Genomic DNA, 23,164 nt, shown 5'->3' with positions numbered 1-23,164 from the left:
CTCGTCATTTGATGCGACGCAGACAGCATGGCATGAGTGGAGAAAAATATGTCATTGTCTCTTCTTTTAAGTTTGATGTTGAGTCTTTGCCCGACAAGGTGATGCTAGGATATATCAGTTATCCCGCGCTAACTTTTGTACCGAATACATTATGTTGTTACAGGTGTCAAGCTTATGGGCATGTGGCAGCAGTGTGTAGGAGGGAGGTTCAGAAGGGCATGAGACAAAGTTATGTGTAGCATGGGGGAAAAAGCGGTATGTGTTAATTGTAGTGGTGCCCATGGGGCTGGGGATCAGAAATGTCCGGTGAGAGAGAGGCAGGTTGAGGTTACCAGGGTTAGAGTAGTGCAGAAGTTGTTGTATGCAGAGGCAGTGAAGAAACTAGAGGAAGATGGGTCAAGTGGGAGGAATCCTGAGAGAAGTGGGGTGAGTAGTACATCTGTACCAGTACAGAGGGATAGACCAAACAGGGGATCTATGCTTCAGTAAGATTGGGTTTTTAGCGTTTATAGCGATGGTTATCAACTGTACTGCAGGGATGGAACATAAGCCGCAGAAAATTGAGGTTGTGGTGGCAGCTGTAGAGAAGTATTTGGGTGTACAAGATTTGAGTTACAGGGTGGTGGTGTCCCGTCCTTTCAGGCTGTTGGACTGAGGTACGACTAGATAGATTTAGTGGAGTAGGGTCGTGGGTTTTTAATGGGTGTAGGGTTAGATGGTAGGGTATTTGTTATTTCCTTTTTTTCCAAGCAACTATGAGGAAATTATACTCCAGTCCAGCTGGTGGTGGTAATGTAACATTTATTGGATGCCAACCACCATTAAACCTCATCGAAGAAGGAGGATATTTCACCAACTAAGTGAATATTTTATCATAAAATGTCATTATTTATAACGATACATCTTTTTTTTTTATACCATACTTTGAACGTTTTAACTTAACACAGGGGTCTGAAACTCCGTGTTTGCAGGCCACATCAGCAAGTCACATTATGCTGGCTTGAAAAGTGTTATATAATGCCTATTGGAATCCAGCCAGAGTTAGGATAGCCAACCGTTGGAATTTTTTATCGCCCACAGTTGCAGTTGGAATGACTGCCAAGGTAGGTAAGGTTGATGAGACTACCATCCTAAACCATCTAAACTGGAACAACCATCTCAAGAACGTGTGAAATATGTCCAACCACTTACAGATTGGATTAGTTTCGATAAAACAATTTTTTTTGTGTATTATAAGATAAATCGATGCGCATGCAGAAACATATATATTACAACAAACTATTCTAAAAAGCAATCTGCAACAAATCATGCTGGGGAATATGATAATAAGGCCCCTCCCATGTTGTTTTTCACTCTGAGAGCGGTAAAGGAAATGAAATCAACACCGTGAAGTAACAACAACACCAAACAGCGTTGATCCCACTGTGATTCAAATAACACTTAATTAATGCATTCCCTGCAAGTGGTGTCAAGTTCAATCCCACTAGTGTTAACCCCACCAGAATCAACACACAGATATAACACTTTTTTACCTCAACACAGAGACTTAAACACCTGCACATTTCCTGTGTGTCCTTACACAGAACATGCTGGCAGGGACCACCACAGCAGGTGGTGATGAAGCAAGGCAGGGGAGCATCTAGGAAGAGCACCTTTCTTTGCCAAACAGCTGCGGAGATTGTGGCGCTCATGATGTGAGGTCTTATCTAGAGCACCAGAAATATAATAGATTTAAGAAAACCCCTCTGTGTGCTAATAGGCGGTTTCTCTAAATAACACATGAGCATTAGCACCTGTAAGTGTTCAGTCGATTACATGATGTGTCTTCCGGAGCTATTTCCATTCATTTAGATCTGGCTGGTGAACATGTTAGAGCTCTATGGGATTTATTTAGTTGAGGAATCATAGTTGGGCGATGTTATGACTGTCATTATACTGCCTTAATAAGTAACCATGTGAAGATGTATTATTGATTCAAATGACATTCTACAGCTCATAAACCCTAGGAATCAGATTGTACTACGTCCTGCTGAGACTGAGGCTGTCCTAATATGGACACCACGGTCTGGTTCAGATCTCTTCTTCTTGATCCTCCACATATCACTGCAAATCAGGTCACCCGGCTCTAGCTATATTTAGCAGCTGCAGCTCCATTTAGCCTACCTGCAGTTAAGCACATTCTGTTCAGCAAATAAATGTTGCATTAGGTTATAATAATGTACTGCTGTACTGTCTGGTGTTGGATTATCACAAGCAAAGTCGGAGCCTGTAAAAAGTGAATGAGAGAAGTCGGTATAAATAAGTGACTTAATCAATGTTTGCTCATTTATAAAATTCTACAGCAACACAATCAATGTGGTTTAAACCTGTATCCATTTGGTGTAGTGGAGGACTCCCAAAGAGGATGCTCATTATGGTATAGGTTTGGCCGCACAATGATAACCTGATGGATTGGTCTTGATGTGGTCGCTGTGTTAACAGGTGGTTAGTCAAGCCTGGGGGAATGGAGATGAAACCACCTACTGAGAACCCTGAGAATCCTGGTTAGGACTCATACACAGTCAGTGGTGGGAAAAGTAGCCAATTGTCATGCTTTAATAGAAAATGTCTCAAGAAAAAGTGAAAGTCACCCAGTAAAATCTTACTTGAGTAAAAGTCTAAAACTATTTGGTTATAAATATACTTAAATATCAAAAGTAAATGTTATTTCTAAAATAAATTTAAGTATCAAAAGAAAAAGTATAAATAATTTCAAATTACTTATATTAAGCAAACCAGATGGCACCATTTTCTTTTTTCTTTTTCTTTACGGATAACTACGGGCACGCTCCAACACTCAGTAGTCATTTACAAACAAAGCATGTGTTTATTGAGTCCGCCAGATCAGAGGCAGTATGGATGACCAAGAATGTTCTCTTGATAATTGTGTGAATTACACCATTTTCCTGTCCTTGCTAAGCAATCAAAATGTAACGAGTCATTTTGGGTGTCAGGATAAAAGTATGGAGAATAAAGTACATCATTTTCTTTAGAAATGTAGTGAACTAAAGTAAAAGTTGTCAAAAACATAAATAGTTAAAGTACAGACACTACTTAAGTAGTACTTTCAAGTATTTATACTTAAGTACTTTACACCACTGTACACACTCCTAAATGCTGAGACTACTCCTAAATGCTGATACTCATAAATGTTGAGGCTACTCCTAAATGCTGAGACTACTCCTAAATTTGTATTTGTATTTATTAAGGATCCCCATTAGCTACTGCCAAGGCAGCAGCTACTCTTCCTGGGGTCCAGCAACATTAAGGCAGTTACATACAATATTACATGACATTACACTTTTCAAAAAACACTGTGTGTGCCCTCAAGCCTGTGTGTGTGTCTCGTCACTGTCCCCTTACTCTACACTCTTATCTGTTTAAAAAAAATCTGATTCTACTGCTTGCATCAGTTACCTGATGTGGAATAGAGTTCCATGTAGCCATGGGTCTATTTAGTTCTGTGCACCTCCCATAGTCTGTTATTGCCTTGGGGATTGTGAAGAGACCTTTGTTGGCATGTCATGTAGGGTATGGATGGGTGTCCGAGCTGTGTGCTCGCAGTTTAAACAGCCACCTCTGTGCATTCAGGATGTCAACACTTCTCACAAAAACAAGTAGTGATGAAGTCAATATCTCCTCCACTTTGAGCCATGAGAGATATGCATGCAAATTATTAATGTTTGATCTCCGTGTACACCCAAGGGCCAGCCGTGCTGCCCTGTTCTGAGCCATTTTGTAATTTTCCAAGGTCCATCTTTGTGGTACCTGACCACACGACTGAACAGTAGTCCAGGTGCAACAAAACTCGGGCCTGTAGGACCTGCCTTGTTGATAGTGTTGTTAAAAGGGCAGAGCCGCACTTTATTATGGACAGACTTCTCCCCATTTTAGCTACTGTTGTATCAACATGTTTTGACCATGACCGTTTATAATCCAGGGTTACCCAAACTTGCTCAATTTCCATATTATTTATTACAAGATGTAGTTGAGGTTTAGGGTTTAGTGAATGATTTGTACCAAATACAATGCTTTTAGTTTATTTTTCCTTATTCCTTGCCACCCATTCTGAAACTAACTGCAGCTCTTTTTTAAGTGTTACAGTGATTTCACTTGCTGTAGTAGCTGATGTGTATAGTGTTGAGTCGTCTGCATTCATAGACACAATGGCTTTATTCAAAGCCAGTGTCATTAGTAAAGATTGATAAAAATAAGGGGCCTAGACCGCTGCCCTGGGGAAATTCCTTGTTCTATTTGGATTATGTTGGAGAGGCTTCCAATAAAGAACACCCTCTGTATTCTGTTAGACAGGGAGCTCTTTATACACAATATAGCAGGGGGTGTTACGCGCCATAACACATATGTTTTTCGATCAGCAGACTATGATCGATAACGTCAAAAGCCTCACTGAAGTCTAACGAAACAGCTCCCCCAATATTTTTTTAAATATATATTCTCCCCAATTATGATCTTGTCTCATCGGGTTTGGGAGAGGCAAAGGTCAAGTTACGCGTCCTCCGAAACATGACCCTCCAAACCGCGCTCCTTAAACACATGACATCTTAACCCGGAAGACAGCTGCACCAATGTGTCGGAGGAAACACTGTTCAACTGACAACTGAAGTCAGCCTGCAGGTGCCCAGCCAACCACAAGAAGTCGCTAGAGGGCAATGTGCTAAGTAAAGCCCCCCCTGCCAAACCTTCCCCTAACCCGGACGACGTTGGACCAAATGTGCACTGCCCTATGGGACTCCCGGTCACAGCCCGTTGTGACACAGCCTGGGATCGAACCCGGTTTGAAGTAACGCTTCAAGCACTGCAATGCAGTGCCTTAGGCCCACCCACAATCTTTATATTTTCAATTTCTCTCAGCCTATCATCAGTCATTTGTGTAAGTGCCATGCTTGTTGAATGTCCTTCCATATAAGCATGCTGAAAGTCTGTTGTCCATTTGTTTACAATAAAGTATTGTGATCACTACATCAGATGGATTTGGATACTGCTTTAAAGCAAATTTCTGCAACATTAGTAAAGATGTGATCAATACACATTGAAGATGTTATTCCTGTGCTGTTTGTAACTACCCTGGTAGGTTGACTGGTAACCTGAACCAGGTTGCAGGCCCTGGTTACAATTTGAAGCCAGTCAATATTTAAATTACACAGAAAATGTCTGTTGATCACATACTATACACTATCAAGCATTTCACACATGTTATCCAGATACTGACTGTTAGCACTTCGTGTTCTATAGCAGCTTCCCACAATAATGGGCTTTAGGTTAGGCAGATAAACCTGTAGCCATATTACCTCAACATTATTTAACATCAGATCCTCTATAAGCTTTACAGGAATGTGGTTTTGAATATAAACAGCAATGCCTCCACCATTGGGATTTCTGTATTTTCTGTAGATGTTATAACCATGTGTTGCTACCACTGTATCAAAGGTATTATAGAAGTGACGTTCAGAGAATGTCAGAATATGAATTTAATCTGTTTCTAGCAAATTATTGATTTCATGATCTTTGTTTCTTAATAAGCAACATATGTTAACGTTGGCAATTTTTTTAGCACTTTGCTGGGGTGTTTGATTGTTTTCATTGCTTTACTGAGAAGTTTAGCAGAAGTAGACATGCTCACGTTATTTATGCTAGTACAGGGTGAGCTGCACACAGTGGACTTCTTACCAGGGCACACCGCCTCAGTGCTAACAGTATAAGTCTTGTTCATAGACACATGATTACTGCATACAATAGCTGTAGGATCATCACAGGCATTCAGGGCACTTAGAGGGACATACATTAGGTTACTTACATTGTGTCTACCAATGCCCATGGGATAATGTACATTTGCTGAAGCATTATGACAACTTAGCGACAAAATGGTAGGGATTTGTTTACCTGGGCTAGATTCACTGTCTCAAATCAAATCAAAGTTTATTTGTCACGTGCACCGAATACAACATGTGTAGACCTTACAGTGAAATGCTTACTTACAGGCTCTAACCATATTGCAAAAAAGGTGTGAGGTGACCAATAGGTAAGTAAAGAAATAAAACAACAGTAAAAAGACAGGCTATATACACTAGCAAGGCTATAAAAGTAGTGAGGTTACAAACAGTCACCGGTTAATCAGGCTGATTGAGGTAGTATGTACATGTAGATATGGTTAAAGTGACTATGCAGCCTTATAATGTTATGAAAGGATCCAAGAACTAAAAGGCTAAAAGCCTGCTGAAACATTCAATGCCACAATTTAGGGAGGGCACAGGGCTAGATATTATTGGGTGTTTGTTGGTGTCAAGCTGAGACCCAATCAGATCTTTAAAATCCATCATTAGCTGTTCTGAGCTGTCTTTCATAATGTCATTGAATCCCACATGAACTATGATAGACTCAATTTCCTGATGCAATGTTTGGGAGCAGCTGATTGATGTCCTGTACTCATGCTCCTGTATAGCACAACATTTTTGCTCCAGGGACTGAGACATTTCTCACCATTAAAATGCCCAATACAAAGGTCAGAGAAGGGGATTGAGAAATCCACCCAATCCAAACCCTCACACAATTCTTGGAACCTTTCAGAAGCCGGATAGCTGAGGCTACTCCTAAATGCTGAGGCTACTCCTAAAGTAAAAAAATTAAACTAGACTGTGTTATCCAAGCAAGTACAAATCCTTGTTGCTGTGTGTGTTCCATGTTTGATATACCCCTATCTGTGATAGTTCTGATCAGTTAGTGCTCCTTTACAAGATAACAAATAGTAAAGTGTTGTAATATGGATGTTTAATTTAGATATGAGTTTCTCTCTGAAGATTTTCTCTCCTCAGATACCTGATGATAACCACATGATACATTTAGCATTTTTTGGGTCCTGAGGTAATCAACATTATCTTCCCCGATTGCATTACCCCGAATTACAAGTCCATTTTAATAATCGCTGCCGCCGCCTCCGGGAGTGGAGAAGTGGCGACGGTGGCGTTATCAATTGGATGTCCTGCCCATCTCACATTCACTCAGTACTATTGGACACACACACACACACACACAGACACACACGGCGGACAATTCATTCAATTGAAGGCATTAATTAATATTGAGAGCTGACAAGCCCTCAGAGACAACATGATGAATGAAGTAGTTGGTGGAGTGATTAGGTGGTAAAGTTGAGGGCACTGACAGTAATTGCCAAGCGGTGAGGAACATAATGAAGAGGACATCGCATGGTTTGTTGAGGGTCTTGAAGCACTGACGCATGGTCCGTGTTGCATAGGCTACATTTCGGACACATCTCAGGGATATTGGTCAGTTTTCACAAATCTTCTCAGTGCTCTTCTAGGATCGGTTTTGCCTTTTTGATCATACTGAAAATTCTTACATACAGGGGGGACTTGATCCTAAGTCAGCGCTCCTACTCTGAGATGCTCCGTGAAGTTGGTTCAGTCTGAAGGGTTTGCAACATTGCGGAGAGTTGAGATGTGGAAGATTGAGTATGGAGTGGCTAAGGGAAGCCTTGGGTGCAATTTTGAAGGCACTTGACAGTTGAGTGACAGTCTTTCCTCAGGCTTTTATATATCTGGACAGCAGTGGAGGAGGCTCCTCAGAGGAGGAAGGGGAGGACCATCCTCCTCAGTGAATTTCATAGAAATAACCATTTTAAAACATTTAACACTATAACACTATACTAAATATATTCACTGCAGCAAATAATTGATGGAAAACTCACTTTTTGCAATTAAGGTCTACAGTATTCTCAACAGCACTCTGTAGGGTAGCACAATGGACAGCTAGCTTCTGTCCTCCTATGGGTACATTGATTTCAATACAAAACCTAGGAGGATCTTGGTTCTCATCCCCTTCCATAGACTTACACAGTATTTATGACAACTTCTGGAAGACATGAACTGACATGTTGTCCACTCAATCAAATGATCTGAGAATTAATCTAGTGCTAAAAGCATAAGCTAGCACTGCAATGCATCAAATGTAGTGAGTAGTTGAGTCAAAGAGAGAGAAAGACAATAGTTGAACAGTTTTAAACAAGTTCATTTCTTCTAAAATGAAGGAGAAGCTAGAGAGAGAGAGAGAGAGATAAAAAAAAAATCCTTTTCAGTTTCACTTACTTAGCAAGCAAATGCAGCTAGCTAGTTTAGCCTACTCAAACACCCTGCTCAAACTGAGGATTGCTATGTTAGCTAGCTGGCTATGAGTATTGAACACAACACTGGAACTCTTCCAAGTCAAGGTAAGCTTTTGGTTTGACTATTTTATTGCCACGGGGCCCATGGGTGTAAGTGCTAAACTGCTTACTGACTGTAGACTGTAACATTACTGCGTGATTGTAGCAGGTTTACTAACGCCTTATTTCTATTAGCTATGTTGACTATGATGTTACTTTAGCTAATATGGTGACAATGATGTAGGCTGTGTGAAGCGGTTATCATATGGTTTGGCTTGGAAAGTTGTTTTGTTGCCTGGTCACATACAGCTGATGTGTTGTGCATTGGAGTCTACAAGCAAAGGGAAAAGGTGAGTGGAGGAGAGCACATAGATGTGAGAAGGAATATAATGTGGCTGCTATTGAAGTGTAGTCATTCAGTTGCCTCCCGAGTGGCGCAGTGGTCTAAGGCACTGCATCGCAGTGCTAGCTGTGTCACTAAAGATTGTGGGTTTGAGTCCAGGCTCTGTCACAGCTGGCCGTGACCGGGAGACTCATGGGGCGGCACACAATTGGCCCAGCATCGTCCAGGTTAGGGGAGCTTTTGGCCGGCAGGGATGTCCTTGTCCCATGAAGCACTAGCGACTCCAGTGGCAGGCCGGTCGCAGTGCACGCTGACACGGTCGCCAGGTGTACGGTGTTTCCTCCGACACATTGGTGTGGCGGGCTTCCGGGTTAAGTGGGCATTGTGTCAAGAAGCAGGGCATCTTTGTTGGGTTGTTTTTCGGAGTTTGTATGGGAGTTGCAGCGATGAGACAAGACTGTAACTACCAATAGGATACCACTAAATTGTGAGGAAAAAAAGGGGGTAAAAACAATTATAGTAATAAATCAACAACATTTCTTAAACGGAAGAAAACAGAAGGAAACAGGGAAAACCTACCTTAATTTGTCCAATAGAAACTCTTGTTTGCAACTGTTGGACTAATGATTACACCCTACTGTATATCAGCTAGATGCAGGCAAGAGTGTGCAAGGCGGTGTTGAATGTGTCACTGTCTGTCCATGTGTCAATCTGTCACCTCAAAATTCTCTCGACATGTGTGCACCTACGTTGCAAACTTTCATTCATAGGCTAGGTTGTAGCAACCTCATGATGGGTATAGGGAACATTAGAGTATCATGTAGTATCCTAAACCTATCGCTGTTACATTGAACTGGGTGAGTGGAATAGGAATGACAGTCATCCAACATGCTGTAATAAAAATAAGGCCATGTATATAAAAAAATAAAATCATCCTCCATCTTAAACAACACCGACTGCCACTGCTGAACAGCTGGAGTCATTTGGTGTGAAAGAGAAAAACTGTATGTGTGTGTGTGTTTGTCCCTGAAAGCAGAGCTACATAATGGCTTGTGATTATGTCCCTTTGTGGAATGGCACTCCCCTGACTATTAAATAGCTATTAGTGCATTGTGTGACTCTAATCAAATTTGGCCAAGAGAACATTACATTTTTAATGATGTACCTGAAATAAATGTAAAAAAGCTGTCTCTAAATATATATATATAGATATAGATGACTCCCATTCGTTTTCTTAACTTAAGGCTAGGCACAATTCAAATAAATGATCAGGAAAATTATGGATATTAAACATGTAGGTACATACAAGTGTCTTATATCAGTTGAAGGCTTCAATTCTTGTTAATCTCACTGCACTGTCCGATTTACATTAGCCATTACAGCGACATAATGGCTAAATATTTTTCCACCGGCACAGGTTTCATAAATTCACAAAAAGCGATTAAATATTCACTTATTTTTGAACATCTTGCTCTGATTTTGTCATTCAAAGGGTCCCAGCTATAACATTTAGTGTTAAAAAATCCTTTCTTATATCCCCAAAGTCTGTTTAGTTGGCGCCATCGATTTGAGTAATCCACTAGTTCAACATGCAGAGAAAGGAATCCACAAATCTACCGCTAAACTTTCTTAAAACAAGCCAAAATGTTTCTATTGACTCTTCAGATACGCTAAAACCTAATCAAACTATAATATTTCATTCGGAAAGAAGTATGTTCAGTAGGAAAACAATATTAGCAGGTGCGTCTTGTCTTCATAGCGCGCACGCATACACGAATTCCCAATAGTGTGTCCCAGTACTAAAACTCATTATTCTTACTCGTTTTGGAAGAAACAAACCTGAAACCTTGAACATAGAGTGCTGAAACCCTGTGGAAGCCATAGGAATTGCATACTGGGAGCTAGATTTAATTATTTCCCTATACTTTCCATTGTAAGAGCATGGGCTCTCAAAAAAAAATCTGGTTGTTTTTCTTTGGATTTTCTCCTACCGTATTGATTGTGTTATAGTCTTCTACATTATTTTAACATTTCTACAAACTTCAGTGTTTTCTTTCTAATGGTACCAATTATATGCATATTCTGGCTTTAGGGCCTGAGAGTCCCGAGTGTGAAAAAAGGACCCTAGCCTGAAAGTATTCTGTCCAAGGCTTCTCCTCCTATTCAGTCCATTCTGCCATGCACCTGTTTCCTAGGGGGAGATCATTCTGGATGGAGGCTAATGACTGTTTACACTACAGTGTCCTTGATATAGGGTGACATTGCTAAAGTAGGCAAATATTTAGTAGGAAACAACTTTGCCATCATTATCAAGTTGTCAAATTCCTACTGTAGACAGATGAGAGTAAAACTAGGCTCTCAACATGATTTGTATTTTATTTATTTAACCTTTATTTAACTAGGCAAGTCAGTTAACAACAATTTCTTATGTACAATGACAGCCTACCAACGCTAGTCCAACGCTCTAACCACTAGGCTACCCTGCCGCCCCATGGGATGTGTGTGCTTTGGGGACCTTTAACTAAATGTGACTGGCAGAAAGGGTGTTGTATGCGGAGGATGAGGGCTGCAGTAGATATCTCAGATAGAGGGGAGTGAGGCCTAAGAGGTTTTTATAAATAAGCATCAACCAGTGGATCTTGCGACAGGATGACCAGTTTACAGAGGAGAGAGGAGTGTAGAGTGAAGAGATGTGTCCTATAAGGCGAATTGGTGGCAAATCTGATGGCCCAAATGGTAAAGAACATCTAGCTGCTCGAGAGCCCCATCTATAAATGATGTCTCCGTAATCTAGCATGGGTAGGATGGTCATCTGAATCAGGGTTAGTTTGGCAGCTGGGGTGAAAAAGGAACAATTACGATAGAGGTAGCCATGTCTAGATTTAAGCTTAGCCTGCAGCTTTGATATGTTCTGAGAGAAGTACCGTGCACTGTCTAGATACACTCCCAAGTACTTGTATGAGGTGACCTCAAGCTCTAAACCCTCAGAGGTAGTAATCATAACTGTGGGGAGAGGGGCATTCTACTTACCAAACCACATGACCTTTGATTTGGAGGTGTTCAGAACAAGATTAAGGGTAGAGAAAGCTTGTTGGACACTAAGAAAGCTTTGTTGTAGAGTATTTAGCACAAAATCCAGGGAGATGGCAGCTGAGTATGACACTGTATCATCTGCATATAAATGGATGAGAGAGCTTCTTACTGCCTGAGCTATGTTGTTGATGTAAATTGACAAGAGCATCGGGCCTAAGATTGAGCCTTGGGGTACTCCCTTGGTGACAGGCAGTGGCTGAGACAGCAGATTTTCTGACTTTAAACACTGCACTCTTTGAGAGATGTAGTTAGCAAACCATGCCAAAGACCCCTCAGAGACCCCAAATACTCCTTAGCCAGCCCACAAGAATGGAATGGTCTACCGTATCAAAAGCTTTGGCCAAGGGAAAAAGAGGGGAAAAGGGAAAAAGAGGGAGAAGCATCGGGGATAGTCACATTAGAAAGGGTGGGAGATGAGGAAATGTTGGATGGGCAAGAAGGCATGGTTGAGTCATATAGAAATCCTGACTTAATGAAGTGGTGATTAAAGAGCTCAGCCATGTGCTTATTGTCAGTAACAACCACATCATCAACATTAAGGGACATGGGCAGATGTGAGGAGGAGGGTTTATTTTCCAGGTCTTTAACTGTTTTCCAGATCCTCTTGGGGCCTGGAGAACTGCTCCTTAAAGTAACTAACTTTGGCCTTGTGGATAGCCTGAGTGCACTTATTTCTCATTTGCCTGAATGAGAGCCAGTCAGCCTGAGCAGGCTTGTGCCAAGCCTTTCGCCAATTGCAATTCTTGAGGTGGAGTAACTCTGCAAGATCACAGTCAAACCAGGGGCTGAACCGGTTTTTAATTCTCATTTTCTTGATGGGGTGTGTTTGTTAACAATGCCACTGAAAATATAAAAAATAAGGTCCAAGCGTGTTCAACAGAGGGGATCTGTTACGCGTGGTGGAGCAGGTGAACCCAAGTGCAGACTCAGATGAGGAGACAGGGATAAGGTAACCAAGGTATTTATTGAAAAGCTGGGGGCGATGGGCTGCAGGCCAGGGGGAGCTCGGACAGGTAGCAGGGAACCAGGAACTGAGGCTGCGGCTGGGGCAAGGGGAGCAGGGCCAGGGTAAGCAGTTCCGGAGAGGAATCCAAGGAAGCAGTAGAGCGGGAGTCCTGGGCAGGGAAGAAGGACTGACGAGACGAGGTACTACACCTTGGGTGTAGGAAGCATTCCAGGTAATTCCGTACAAAATCAGGTTGTAGTTTTGGAGTTTTGATTTGGAGTGAAGGTTATGTTGTAGAGGGTAGCATCCAGTATATGTCCCTGCCAAAAAATCTAAGTTTGTCTAACTCTAAATCTATCCATTTTTTTTTAAACATGCTGCAAAATTTGGGAGCTCATCTGCTCATGACCTCTCTCTATCTCTCCCATCCCATGGCCATGTGAATTGTGCGTGGAATTTCTAACTAATTTAAATCGCTATGATCTTGCTTGAAGGCTACAGGACTGAGAATTTTTTTCAGGATTTGGCAGATACAACTTCTAGGTGCAAACACTGCCACCTACTGTACAGCCTGCCTACATTAAATCAGGACTGAAAATGGATGAATGCAACAACCACATCTCTGTCACAAAAAATAAGTGTCATGGGTGGTTACTTTAGAATTCACTTGAGAGGCAAGGCACTCTGGGAAATAAGCAAACAAGGCTTTACACTAAGCAGTGTGTTAATTTAACACTGAAAAGTGTGGAGCCGTGGCTGGCAGCTGGTGCTCTTGGAACACACTGGCATAGAGCTAATGGCACATGATAGTGCTGTGTGCCTCTGTACTCCTCAAATGTGGTTATGTGAAGAGCCCTGATGTACAATCAGTGTTGTTGTTAATGTTGCCTTTTTTATCGTTTTATCTCACTCCTTGACCCTTATTAACGGGGACATTTAGATTGAATAGAGATGACAGAGATTAGCATAGGGACGGGAAAGGGGATACCTAGTCATTTGCACAACTGAATCTATTCAACCCGAAATGTGTCTTACGCATTTAACCCAACCCCTCTGAATCAGAGAGGTGCGGGGGGGGCTGCCTTCATCGACGTCCACATCATCAGCGTCCGGTGTATTGTCCCTTTGAGTATGATTGTGATGTGTTGTAAATTGTGTTTTTTAAGTTTTCATTTCTCTATCTGTTTCAGGTTGCCTGTTTGAGGATGAGCTCTGTACACCTTACGAGTTCTGCGCTAATGGTAAGCCAACCAGCTTCATAGGATTCACATCTAAAAAGTGACTATCAACCAATTGCCCACAACCCTCATTATACAGTAGCCCTTCAGTGATGGTATCAAATCGATTGACTCACACACACTATTCTAAAACACTCAAATGGCACCCTATTCCCTTTATATTGCACTAATTTTGACCAGGGCCCATATGGCAAAAAAACAGGTTTTTAGAAATCTTTTCAAATCTATAAATTAAACAACAACTGAACTATCACATAAGTATTCAGACCCTTTACTCAGTACTTTGTTGAAGCACCCTTGGCAGCGATTACAGCCTCGAGTCTTCTTGGGTATGATGCTACAAGCTTGGCACACCGGTATTTGGGAAGTTCTCTCATTCTTCTCTGTAGATCCTCTAAAGCTCTGTCAGGTTAGATGGGGAGCGTCGCTGCACCGCTTTTTTCAGGTCTCTCCAGAAATGTTAGATCGGGTTCAAGTCCAGGCTCTGGCTGGGCCACTCAAGGACATTCAGAGATTTGTCCCGAAGCCACTCCTGCGTTGTCTTGGCTGTGTGCTTAGGGTCGTTGTCCTGTTGAAAGGTAAACCTTCACCCTAGTCTGAGCAGGATTTCATCAACGATCTCTTTATCCTTTGCTCCGCTCATCTTTCCGTCAATTCTGACTAGTCTCCTAGTCATTGCTGCTGAGAAACACCCCACAGCATGATGCTGCCACCACCATGCTTCACCGTAGGGATGGTGCCAGGTTTCCTCCAGACGTGATGCTAGGCATTCAGGCCAAAGAGTTCAATGTTGGCTTCATCAGACCAGATAATCTTGTTTCTCATGGCCTGAGAGGCCTTTAGGTGCCTTTGGCACCTGATTCCACATGTGTTATTCATAGTTCTGATGTCTTCACTATTATTCTACAATGTAGAAAAAAGTAAAAACAAAGAAAAACCCTTGAATGAATAGATGTTCTAAAACTTTTGACTAGTATCTCTGTCAGCCGAGTTTTCTTTTGTGAGGGTGGAGACTTCACAAACCGCCGGAACTGTTAATTTTTTGCAAGTATAGACCCAGAAGTTAATCACACAGCTGACTAAACTACACAAGCGTCTACTTCTGGGTTAACAAAGATGACAACATATCACATCTTGAGTCAGGGGGGAAATGTGGAGGCTTTGTTCATTTGGCCTTTGGGAAGAATTGTGTACAGTTGCATAGGTCAGGGGTACTCAAAGTGGCAGGGGTCCGTGGAGGTACTGCAAGGGGTCCGTGGCCAGATCTCAAAATATAAAAATGAAAAAAAATAAACATGTATATTTTTGTACATCTCGGAGTAGGAGTGCTGGTCCAGGATCAGCTTCACTCTGTCCATCTAGGCTTATTCATTGTGATCTACATTCAAAAGGCAAAACTGATCTTAAATCAGCACTTCTACTCTGAGACGCTTGATACATACAGTATGGTCCGTGTTGTTCTGTCATATGCTTTTAACAGACCCCAAGCCTAAACGAGACATCACATCTGTTTGATTTTTCTATACACCAGGAAACATAATGACTAAACATTTGGGTTTAAATGTTATTTCCAACTGAGCTTATTATAAAATCAATGCAGCAAAATGAGGTGAGGCTTGCAAAGGAACGCTTATATTGGATCTCCATCTTTTCACACTGATTCTATATTTCAAACTCCTAACATAAAATCTGAATAAAATCTTAAGAAAAATATTTTTTTAAATAGTTATTTTGATCCTGGAATTTCTCTCTCTATACATTACGCTCTGGCCTCACAGCGTGTAGACAGAATTGAGATTATGTCTCTACCCTCATTTCCCTATTAACCCAATTTAGCAGGAGGGAACTGTGTGAGAGGAGGCACAGTGCTGAAATGAAAAATAGGATTTGCATTTAATAACCCTGACTGGTGTGCTTTACATAGTCTAATAAAAGGGAAATTGCTGACACCTCTCGAGCAGAATACCCAGAGGCTCTTTGGATAGAGAGTGTGGTGTTGAGGCCTTTCTTGCTTTACGTTGAAGATGAGACCGAGTGTGCTGAGCTACTGTCATTTAACTACTGGATAAGAAAGCAGAAGAGGATTCTTGAACGTATCCAAGAAGGATTTTGCCTGATAAAAGGTGGTATTCTTCCATTTCAGCTGCAGGGAAATTGACTATCAGTTTTTAAATGCCAATCAATCATTGGAGACCCGTCCAAAGTGGGATTACAGTCTATGAGGTGAAGAGGGCACAGCGCATGGAGATTGTTATTTCCTTTCCCCACCTAATATAGCCTCATATCCTCAGTCAATGAAATAGTGCTGTGAAAAAAAAAATGGTTTACATGGTGGAAATGTGTGCATCTCTAACGATACAGAGAGCAATGCTAAGGGGTGTTATTGAGTAGCAGCTTTAATGTGGGCACCCGTATTCATATCTAAGATTATGATCTGACACTCTATAGACCCATTCACTCATAATGAATGACACTGTGAGAAGAGTGTGTGGTTGTATAACTAGCTCTGCCACTTAGTCTCTGCTTGCGGTCCCTGAAGAACTTACCTGGTTTATTGGTTCAACCGTACTCTGTTTCTCATTCGGCCTGGCTGCTGGCATGGCGGTCATTCACACAGGAGGGAGATTTCTAGAGGGAAGTCATTTCACAACCTCACCAGGAAGTGGCCCCTTTTCTGTGGCAGAGGATTTTGGGCGAAACTCTTAGCGTCTCCATTAACTCACGGTAACAAATTGCAGTTCATTTACAGCATAAGATTGACAGTTAGCTACTGCAATTCTATATTACAGTACAGTACCGTAAAGAGCAATGCATTTTAGGGGCTCAATTATACTTCCAGCAGCATACTGTGAATTATGGCACAATGTGGGAAAATGTTGTGGGGGTAAGAATCTCTGGTTCATATATATTTTTTGAGGTTTGCCTTGTAAGAGGCTATATTTGTTGCACCCATTAGTGAGAATGCTGTACCCCACAGAATACAGTACTATACCGTATTTTTTAAATCTAAAAACATAATTCTACATTAGCTTACTTTCTACTGTGCGACCAGTAATTTACAGTAATTCATTGCAACCCTACAAACTCCAGTACTGTATTTTGGTCATCTAAAAACCCTTTCCTGTAAATCAACAGTAATTTACAGTAATTAATTACAGACTCCCGTACTGCTTTTTGGTACTCTAAAAACCCTTTCCTGTAAATCAACAGTAATTCACTGGCTACTGTGCTGCCAGTAATTTACTGTAATTCAGTATGTTAGGGTTCGTTCCTCTCGTCCTTGTCAATCATTGGCTCAATGGTGAAATTAGCATTATGACAATATCTTTAATTAAATCATTCAAAAACCTTTATTTATGTAATTGCAGACAGAAGTTGACCATCAGGAACATAGCACGCATGTTTCCGAGTAAGTTCTGCATCAAACAAAAAGTCTCAAGTTGTTTTGTTACACCCTCAGTCTAGCCTGGTGATGTCATTACCTTTTTACCCCTGAGACCAAAACCCTGCCTACCAAGCTATATAAACAATGGCTTTTAGTGTTATCTAAAACTTAGCAGTAAACGTCCAATCCCCAAAGTTGATTTATTGTGGAATGTTTGACTAGTCTTATCTCCTCAACTCCCCTGCGGAGCTCCTTCTTCACAGTCACACATTTCTCAGAGGGACCTCTTTATAATGAGGCAGAGAGAGAGAATTAGAAAACAACTGTGGAACAATATTAAAACCTCATAATGTATATATATTATTAATCTGTAGTCTAGGACCCTATAAATGTAAAGAGGGAGTTGTATAACCCCTCCCCTTCTATTAATACAACATAAGTATAATCAATTCTAATACTTCAAACAGTTCGGTACAACCCTTATCATGACCCCTAGGTGAACCCGACAAGTACCACGCCACAGAATAAAAGTACCGTACTGTATTTTTGGAGCGGCAAAAACTTTTAACACTAATGGGCGCAGGGTATTATTTTTTTCTGGCTCATTAAAATATTTTGAGGAGTGCCTTGAGGCGTGCCTTGAGGAGTGCCTTGCACCCATTATTAAGAGTGCTGTACTAATTGAACTGCTATGTGTTAGAAGTGCCCTAATAATTGAATGTGTGTAGGCACATTGCTGATATTGCAATTACAGTAGCATTAACTTCCTAACAGTATAGTAGGCTAACTTTACAGTATTGTACTGAATCGTCGCTCTGATATTACAGCAACTTACAGGAAGCTGGTGACAAGTTACGGTGACTATTACAGTAATTCCAGAGATGGGAAGGAGACATCAAAAAGTATCTGGTTACAAATGCAAAATATCTTGAAGACCAATGTATCCTTAATTACAACAACATTTAAAAAAATAAAATTCAAGATACTTTGCTCCCTCCCAGGTGTCTGTTTCTGGTGAGCACTTTTTAAAGAAGACAATCCTTTAAAAAGTGACAATCCTTTAAACCAGAAACTTGTGTGAGAAGCATAAACTGCATTGGTTAAGGACTTGATCCCCCCCCCCCCCCCATCTAGATCCTTGTGTAGTATGTTAAGAGCTTCCTACTTCATATAGACCTCACTTCACCTTCCTTTTTCTGTTCCATTCTTTTATTTTTTTATTTCACCTTTATTTAACCAGGTAGGCAAGTTGAGAACAAGTTCTCATTTACAATTGCGACCTGGCCAAGATAAAGCAAAGCAGTTCGACACATACAATGACACAGAGTTACACATGGAGTAAAACAAACATACAGTAGAAATAAGTCTATATACGATGTGAGCAAATGAGGTGAGATAAGGGAGGTAAAGGCAAAAAAAGGCCATGGTGGCAAAGTAAATACAATATTGCAAGTAAAACACTGGAATGGCAGATTTGCAGTGGAAGAATGTTCAAAGTAGAAATAAAAATAATGGGGTGCAAAGGAGCAAAATAATTAAATAAATACAGTTGGGAAAGCGGTAGTTGTTTGGGCTAAATTATAGATGGGCTATGTACAGGTGCAGTAATCTGTGAGCTGCTCTGACAGCTGGTGCTTAAAGCTAGTGAGGGAGATGTGTTTCCAGTTTCAGAGATGTTTGTAGTTCGTTCCAGTCATTGGCAGCAGAGAACTGGAAGGAGAGGCGGCCAAAGAAAGAATTGGAAAGAATCTAATCAAACGATATTACTAACAATGTCACTTAACATAGACCTACTGTGTCATACTGTGTAGCCAGCCCATAGCTTGTAATTGCGAGGTTACAATTGTAAATCAATGTGGGTTACCATGTTCATTCAGATTGAAATAGCACCCTATTTCCGATTTGGCTCTGGTCAAAACTCGTGCACTATGTAGGGAATATGGTGCAATTTGGGATCTATTGGCCTTGTGTAAAAGAAGTGCATTATTTGGGAATATGGTGCCATTTGGGATGCTGCCAGGGACATTTCCAATGGTATTGTCTCCAGAGCCTGTTTCTCCCAACTTCCGATTGGCAGGTCTCCTCCTGAAATGCTTGCTGTCCTTGATTGCCTGTCAGCTTTAGTGATGCGTTGTGTTATCCTTAAGCATTGGTGCTCACAGATAAATGACTTCACTGGTGGGAGGATTCTGGCTGTCTGTCACAATGGGGAAGGATAGAAGGTCGGGATTGAGAATTATTTACCTGGGGCAAAGAAAGCCTCTTATATCTGCCAATCAACATTCTACTGATTTATTTTCCAAGGCCTCACACACAAAACAACTCTATGTGTCTATTTGGGACACATTTATGTGTCCCAAATGGCACCTTTTTCCTTAAATAGTGCATTACTTTTGGTCAATTTATGGTTACTTTCTGTGCTCTAGTCATGTAATGTGTGCATGCATAGGGACACACAGATATTTATTTTTTTGTCAGCTGAATACTCCTGTAGCCTTGGCAAAGCAATATTGGAAAAATGTGCTCTGTTGTCCATCAGCGTTTTAGCTCAGACCCCAATGATTTGTTCAGATATCGTTTTGGCCCTCTTTTGGCATGTTACCTACTTGTCAAACACATATTTAATTATAAGTGTCTCTGCAGTTTTGCGTGTTGTCTTTTGTTTGTTCAACTCTCCATGTGGCCCACAAAAAAAACATGTACTGCTCGTTCAAGCGTGAAATTAAAACACAGTTTGAAATACATAAAAAAGTCAGTATAACACTGTGTACAGATCCCTATGCGTTGTACAATACCTCTAGTTTCCCTGTATTTAGGCGGGAAACAACTGTGAAGAAGCTGTACCCTATTGCGTGTTTGAGTCTGTTATTAATGAACTTTTACCGCAGTGGGTTAAATCAGGGTCACACAGTGTTTCTTAGTAGTCTTAAACAAATCTACTTTGAAACAAAAGTATACACCTCACACAGGGTTAAAACCTGTACCATGTCAGATATAGAGTTGAAATGTATTCAATTTTGAGTTTGCATCCCAACATTACACATTATATACAGTGGGGCAAAAAAGTATTTAGTCAGCCACCAATTGTGCAAGTTCTCCCACTTAAAAAGGGTCATGGGTGGAAATGTATTAATATTTTTCATAATTTCATCATTAATTAAACATTATTTTAAAAAGCCCACCAAACAATCTGGTGTTTCTATGTGTGCCAAAATACCAGCAACAGTGTGTGAAAACCTTGTGAACGTTTGACCTCTGTCATTGCCAACAAAGGGTAAATAACAAAGTATTGAGATAAACTTTTGTTATTGACCAAATACTTATTTTCCACCATAATTTGCAAATAAATTCATAAAAAATCCTACAATGTGATTTTCTGGATTTTTTTTCTAAATTTGTCTGTAGTTGAAGTGTACCTATAATGAAAATGACAGGCCTCTCATCTTTTTAAGGAGAACTTGCACAATTGGTGGCTGACTATATACTTTTTTGCCCCACTGTACATCACAGAAGACTGAAATATAACAAAACCGTTTGACATAGAAACACCAGATTGTTTGGTGGGCTTTTTAAAATAATGTTTAATTAATGATGAAATGATGAAAAATATTAATACATTTCCACCCATGAGGCTCTGCCCCACCTGCTCTGAGTGACGGGTCGCCACTGCTCCAAGGAGAGAACAAGGCACCTACATCCAAGGTAAAAACCCTCGATTCCAACATGGATTCTCTACTCATGGAAAACAGGGTGATGAGGTACTAGACATACAAAGCCTAAGTATGCGTGAAAATCAATTATTTTCTGTGATTCCTGAGGACATATCCAATAATCCAGAGGGAGCGATCAGAGAGTTCATGCCTTCCGCCTTGAAACTTCCTCTAGAGACTGTAAACAAGGGGGCTTTCCACCGAGTGCACAGACTTGGAGCTCGGATCGACAAGACCAAGAGTCCCCGACCTACAGTTGAAGTCTTAAGTTTACATACACCTCAGCCAAATACATTTAAACTCAGTTTTTCACAATTCCTGACATTTAATCCTAGTAAAAATTCCCCGTGTTAGGTCAGTTAGGATCATCACTTTATTTTAAGAATGTGAAATGTCAGAAGAATAGTAGAGAGAATGATTTATTTCAGCTTTTATTTCTTTCATCACATTCCCAGTGGGTCAGAAGTTTACATACACTCAATTAGTATTTGGTAGCATTGCCTTTAAATTGTTTAACTTGGGTCAAACATTTCGGGTAGCCTTCCACAAGCTTCCCACAATAAGTTGGGTGTCACGCCCTGACCATAGTAAATCAAATCAAATCATATGTATTTATATATATATTTATATAGCTTCTTACATCAGCTGATATCTCAAAGTGTTGTACAGAAACTCAGCCTAAAACCCCAAACAGCAGGCAATGCAGGTGTAGAAACACGGTGGCTAGGAAAAACTCCCTAGAAAGGCCAAAACCTAGGAAGAAACCTAGAGAGGAACCAGGCTATGTGGGGTGGCCAGTCCTCTTCTGGCTGTGCCGGGCGGAGATTATTACAGAACATGGCCAAGATGTTCAAATGTTCATAAATGACCAGCATGGTCAAATAATATTAATCACAGTAGTTTGAGGGTGCAGCAAGTCAGCACCTCAGGAGTAAATGTCATTTGGCTTTTCATAGCCGATCATTAAGAGTATCTCTACTGCTCCTGCTGTCTCTAGAGAGTTGAAAACAGCAGGTCTGGGACAGGTAGCACGTCCGGTGAACAGGTCAGGGTTCCATAGCCGCAGGCAGAACAGTTGAAACTGGAGCAGCAGCACGGCCAGGTGGACTGGGGACAGCAAGGAGTCATCATGCCAGGTAGTCCTGAGGCATGGTCCTAGGGCTCTGGTCCTCCAAGAAAGAGAGACAGAGAGAATTAGAGAGAGCATACTTAAACTCACACAGGACATCGGATAAGACAGGAGAAGTACTCCAGATATAACAGACTGACCCTAGCCCCCCGACACAAACTACTGCAGCATAAATACTGGAGGCTGAGACTGGAGGGGTCAGGAGACACTGTGGCCTCATCCGATGATACACCCGGACAGGGCCAAACAGGCAGAATATAACCCCACCCACTTTGCCAAAGCACAGCCCCCACACCACTGGAGGGATATCTTCAACCACCAACTTACCATCTTGAGATAAGGCCGAGTATAGCCCACAAAGATCTCCACCCCGGCACAACCCAAGGGGGGGCGCCAACCCAGACAGGAAGATCACGTCAGTGACTCAACCCACTCAAGTGACGCACCCCTCCTAGGGATGGCATGGAAGAGCACCAGTAAGCCAGTGACTCAGCCCCTGTAATAGGGTAGCTGTTTTCGCTGTGTTGGTTGGGGCGTGATAGTGACTAGGGTGGGTCATCTAGGTGTTTGTATATCTATGTTGGCCTGATATGGTTCCCAATCAGAGACAGCTGTTGATCGTTGTCGCTGATTGGGGATCATATTAGGTAGCCATTTTCCCCATTGTTAGTTGTGGGGTCTTGTCTACAGTATGTTGCCTTTGTGCACTCCAGTAGCGTTTTGTTTGTTGTTTTGTTTAGTGAGTTTCTCTTTATTAAAATTATGTGGACCTCTATGCACGCTGCACCTTGGTCTCATCATTACAACGAACGTAACAGAAGATCCCACCAACAAAGGACCAAGCAGCGTGCCCAGGAGGAGGAAGTATCCTGGACTTGGGAAGTGATCCTGGACTTGGGAGGAAATCCTGGCAGAACAGGATCGCCATCCTTGGAGGGAGTCACCTAGGAGCATGAGAGACAAACAGCTTACTATGGTCAGGGCGTGACATTGGATGAATTTCGGTCCATTCCTCATGACATAGCTGGTGTAACTGAGTTAGGTTTTATAGGCCTCCATGCTCGCACATGCTTTTTCAGTTCTGCCCACACATTTTCTATAG

General features: G+C 41.4%; 1 protein-coding gene across 1 annotated transcript in view; it reads left to right on the top strand.

The window, feature by feature from the left end:
- The window catches only part of LOC109909317 (receptor-type tyrosine-protein phosphatase N2), a 276,630-nt gene that overhangs the window by 25,069 nt on the left and 228,397 nt on the right, over nucleotides 1–23,164 (top strand). The window contains exon 2 of the mRNA XM_031796270.1: nucleotides 13,791–13,841. Coding sequence (XP_031652130.1) covers nucleotides 13,791–13,841 — 51 coding nt within the window. The remainder of the gene's footprint in view (nucleotides 1–13,790; nucleotides 13,842–23,164) is intronic.

Source organism: Oncorhynchus kisutch, linkage group LG18, assembly GCF_002021735.2.
Source record: "Oncorhynchus kisutch isolate 150728-3 linkage group LG18, Okis_V2, whole genome shotgun sequence".
Lineage (NCBI taxonomy): Eukaryota > Metazoa > Chordata > Actinopteri > Salmoniformes > Salmonidae > Oncorhynchus > Oncorhynchus kisutch.
This window is presented reverse-complemented; position numbering and strand designations above follow the sequence as displayed.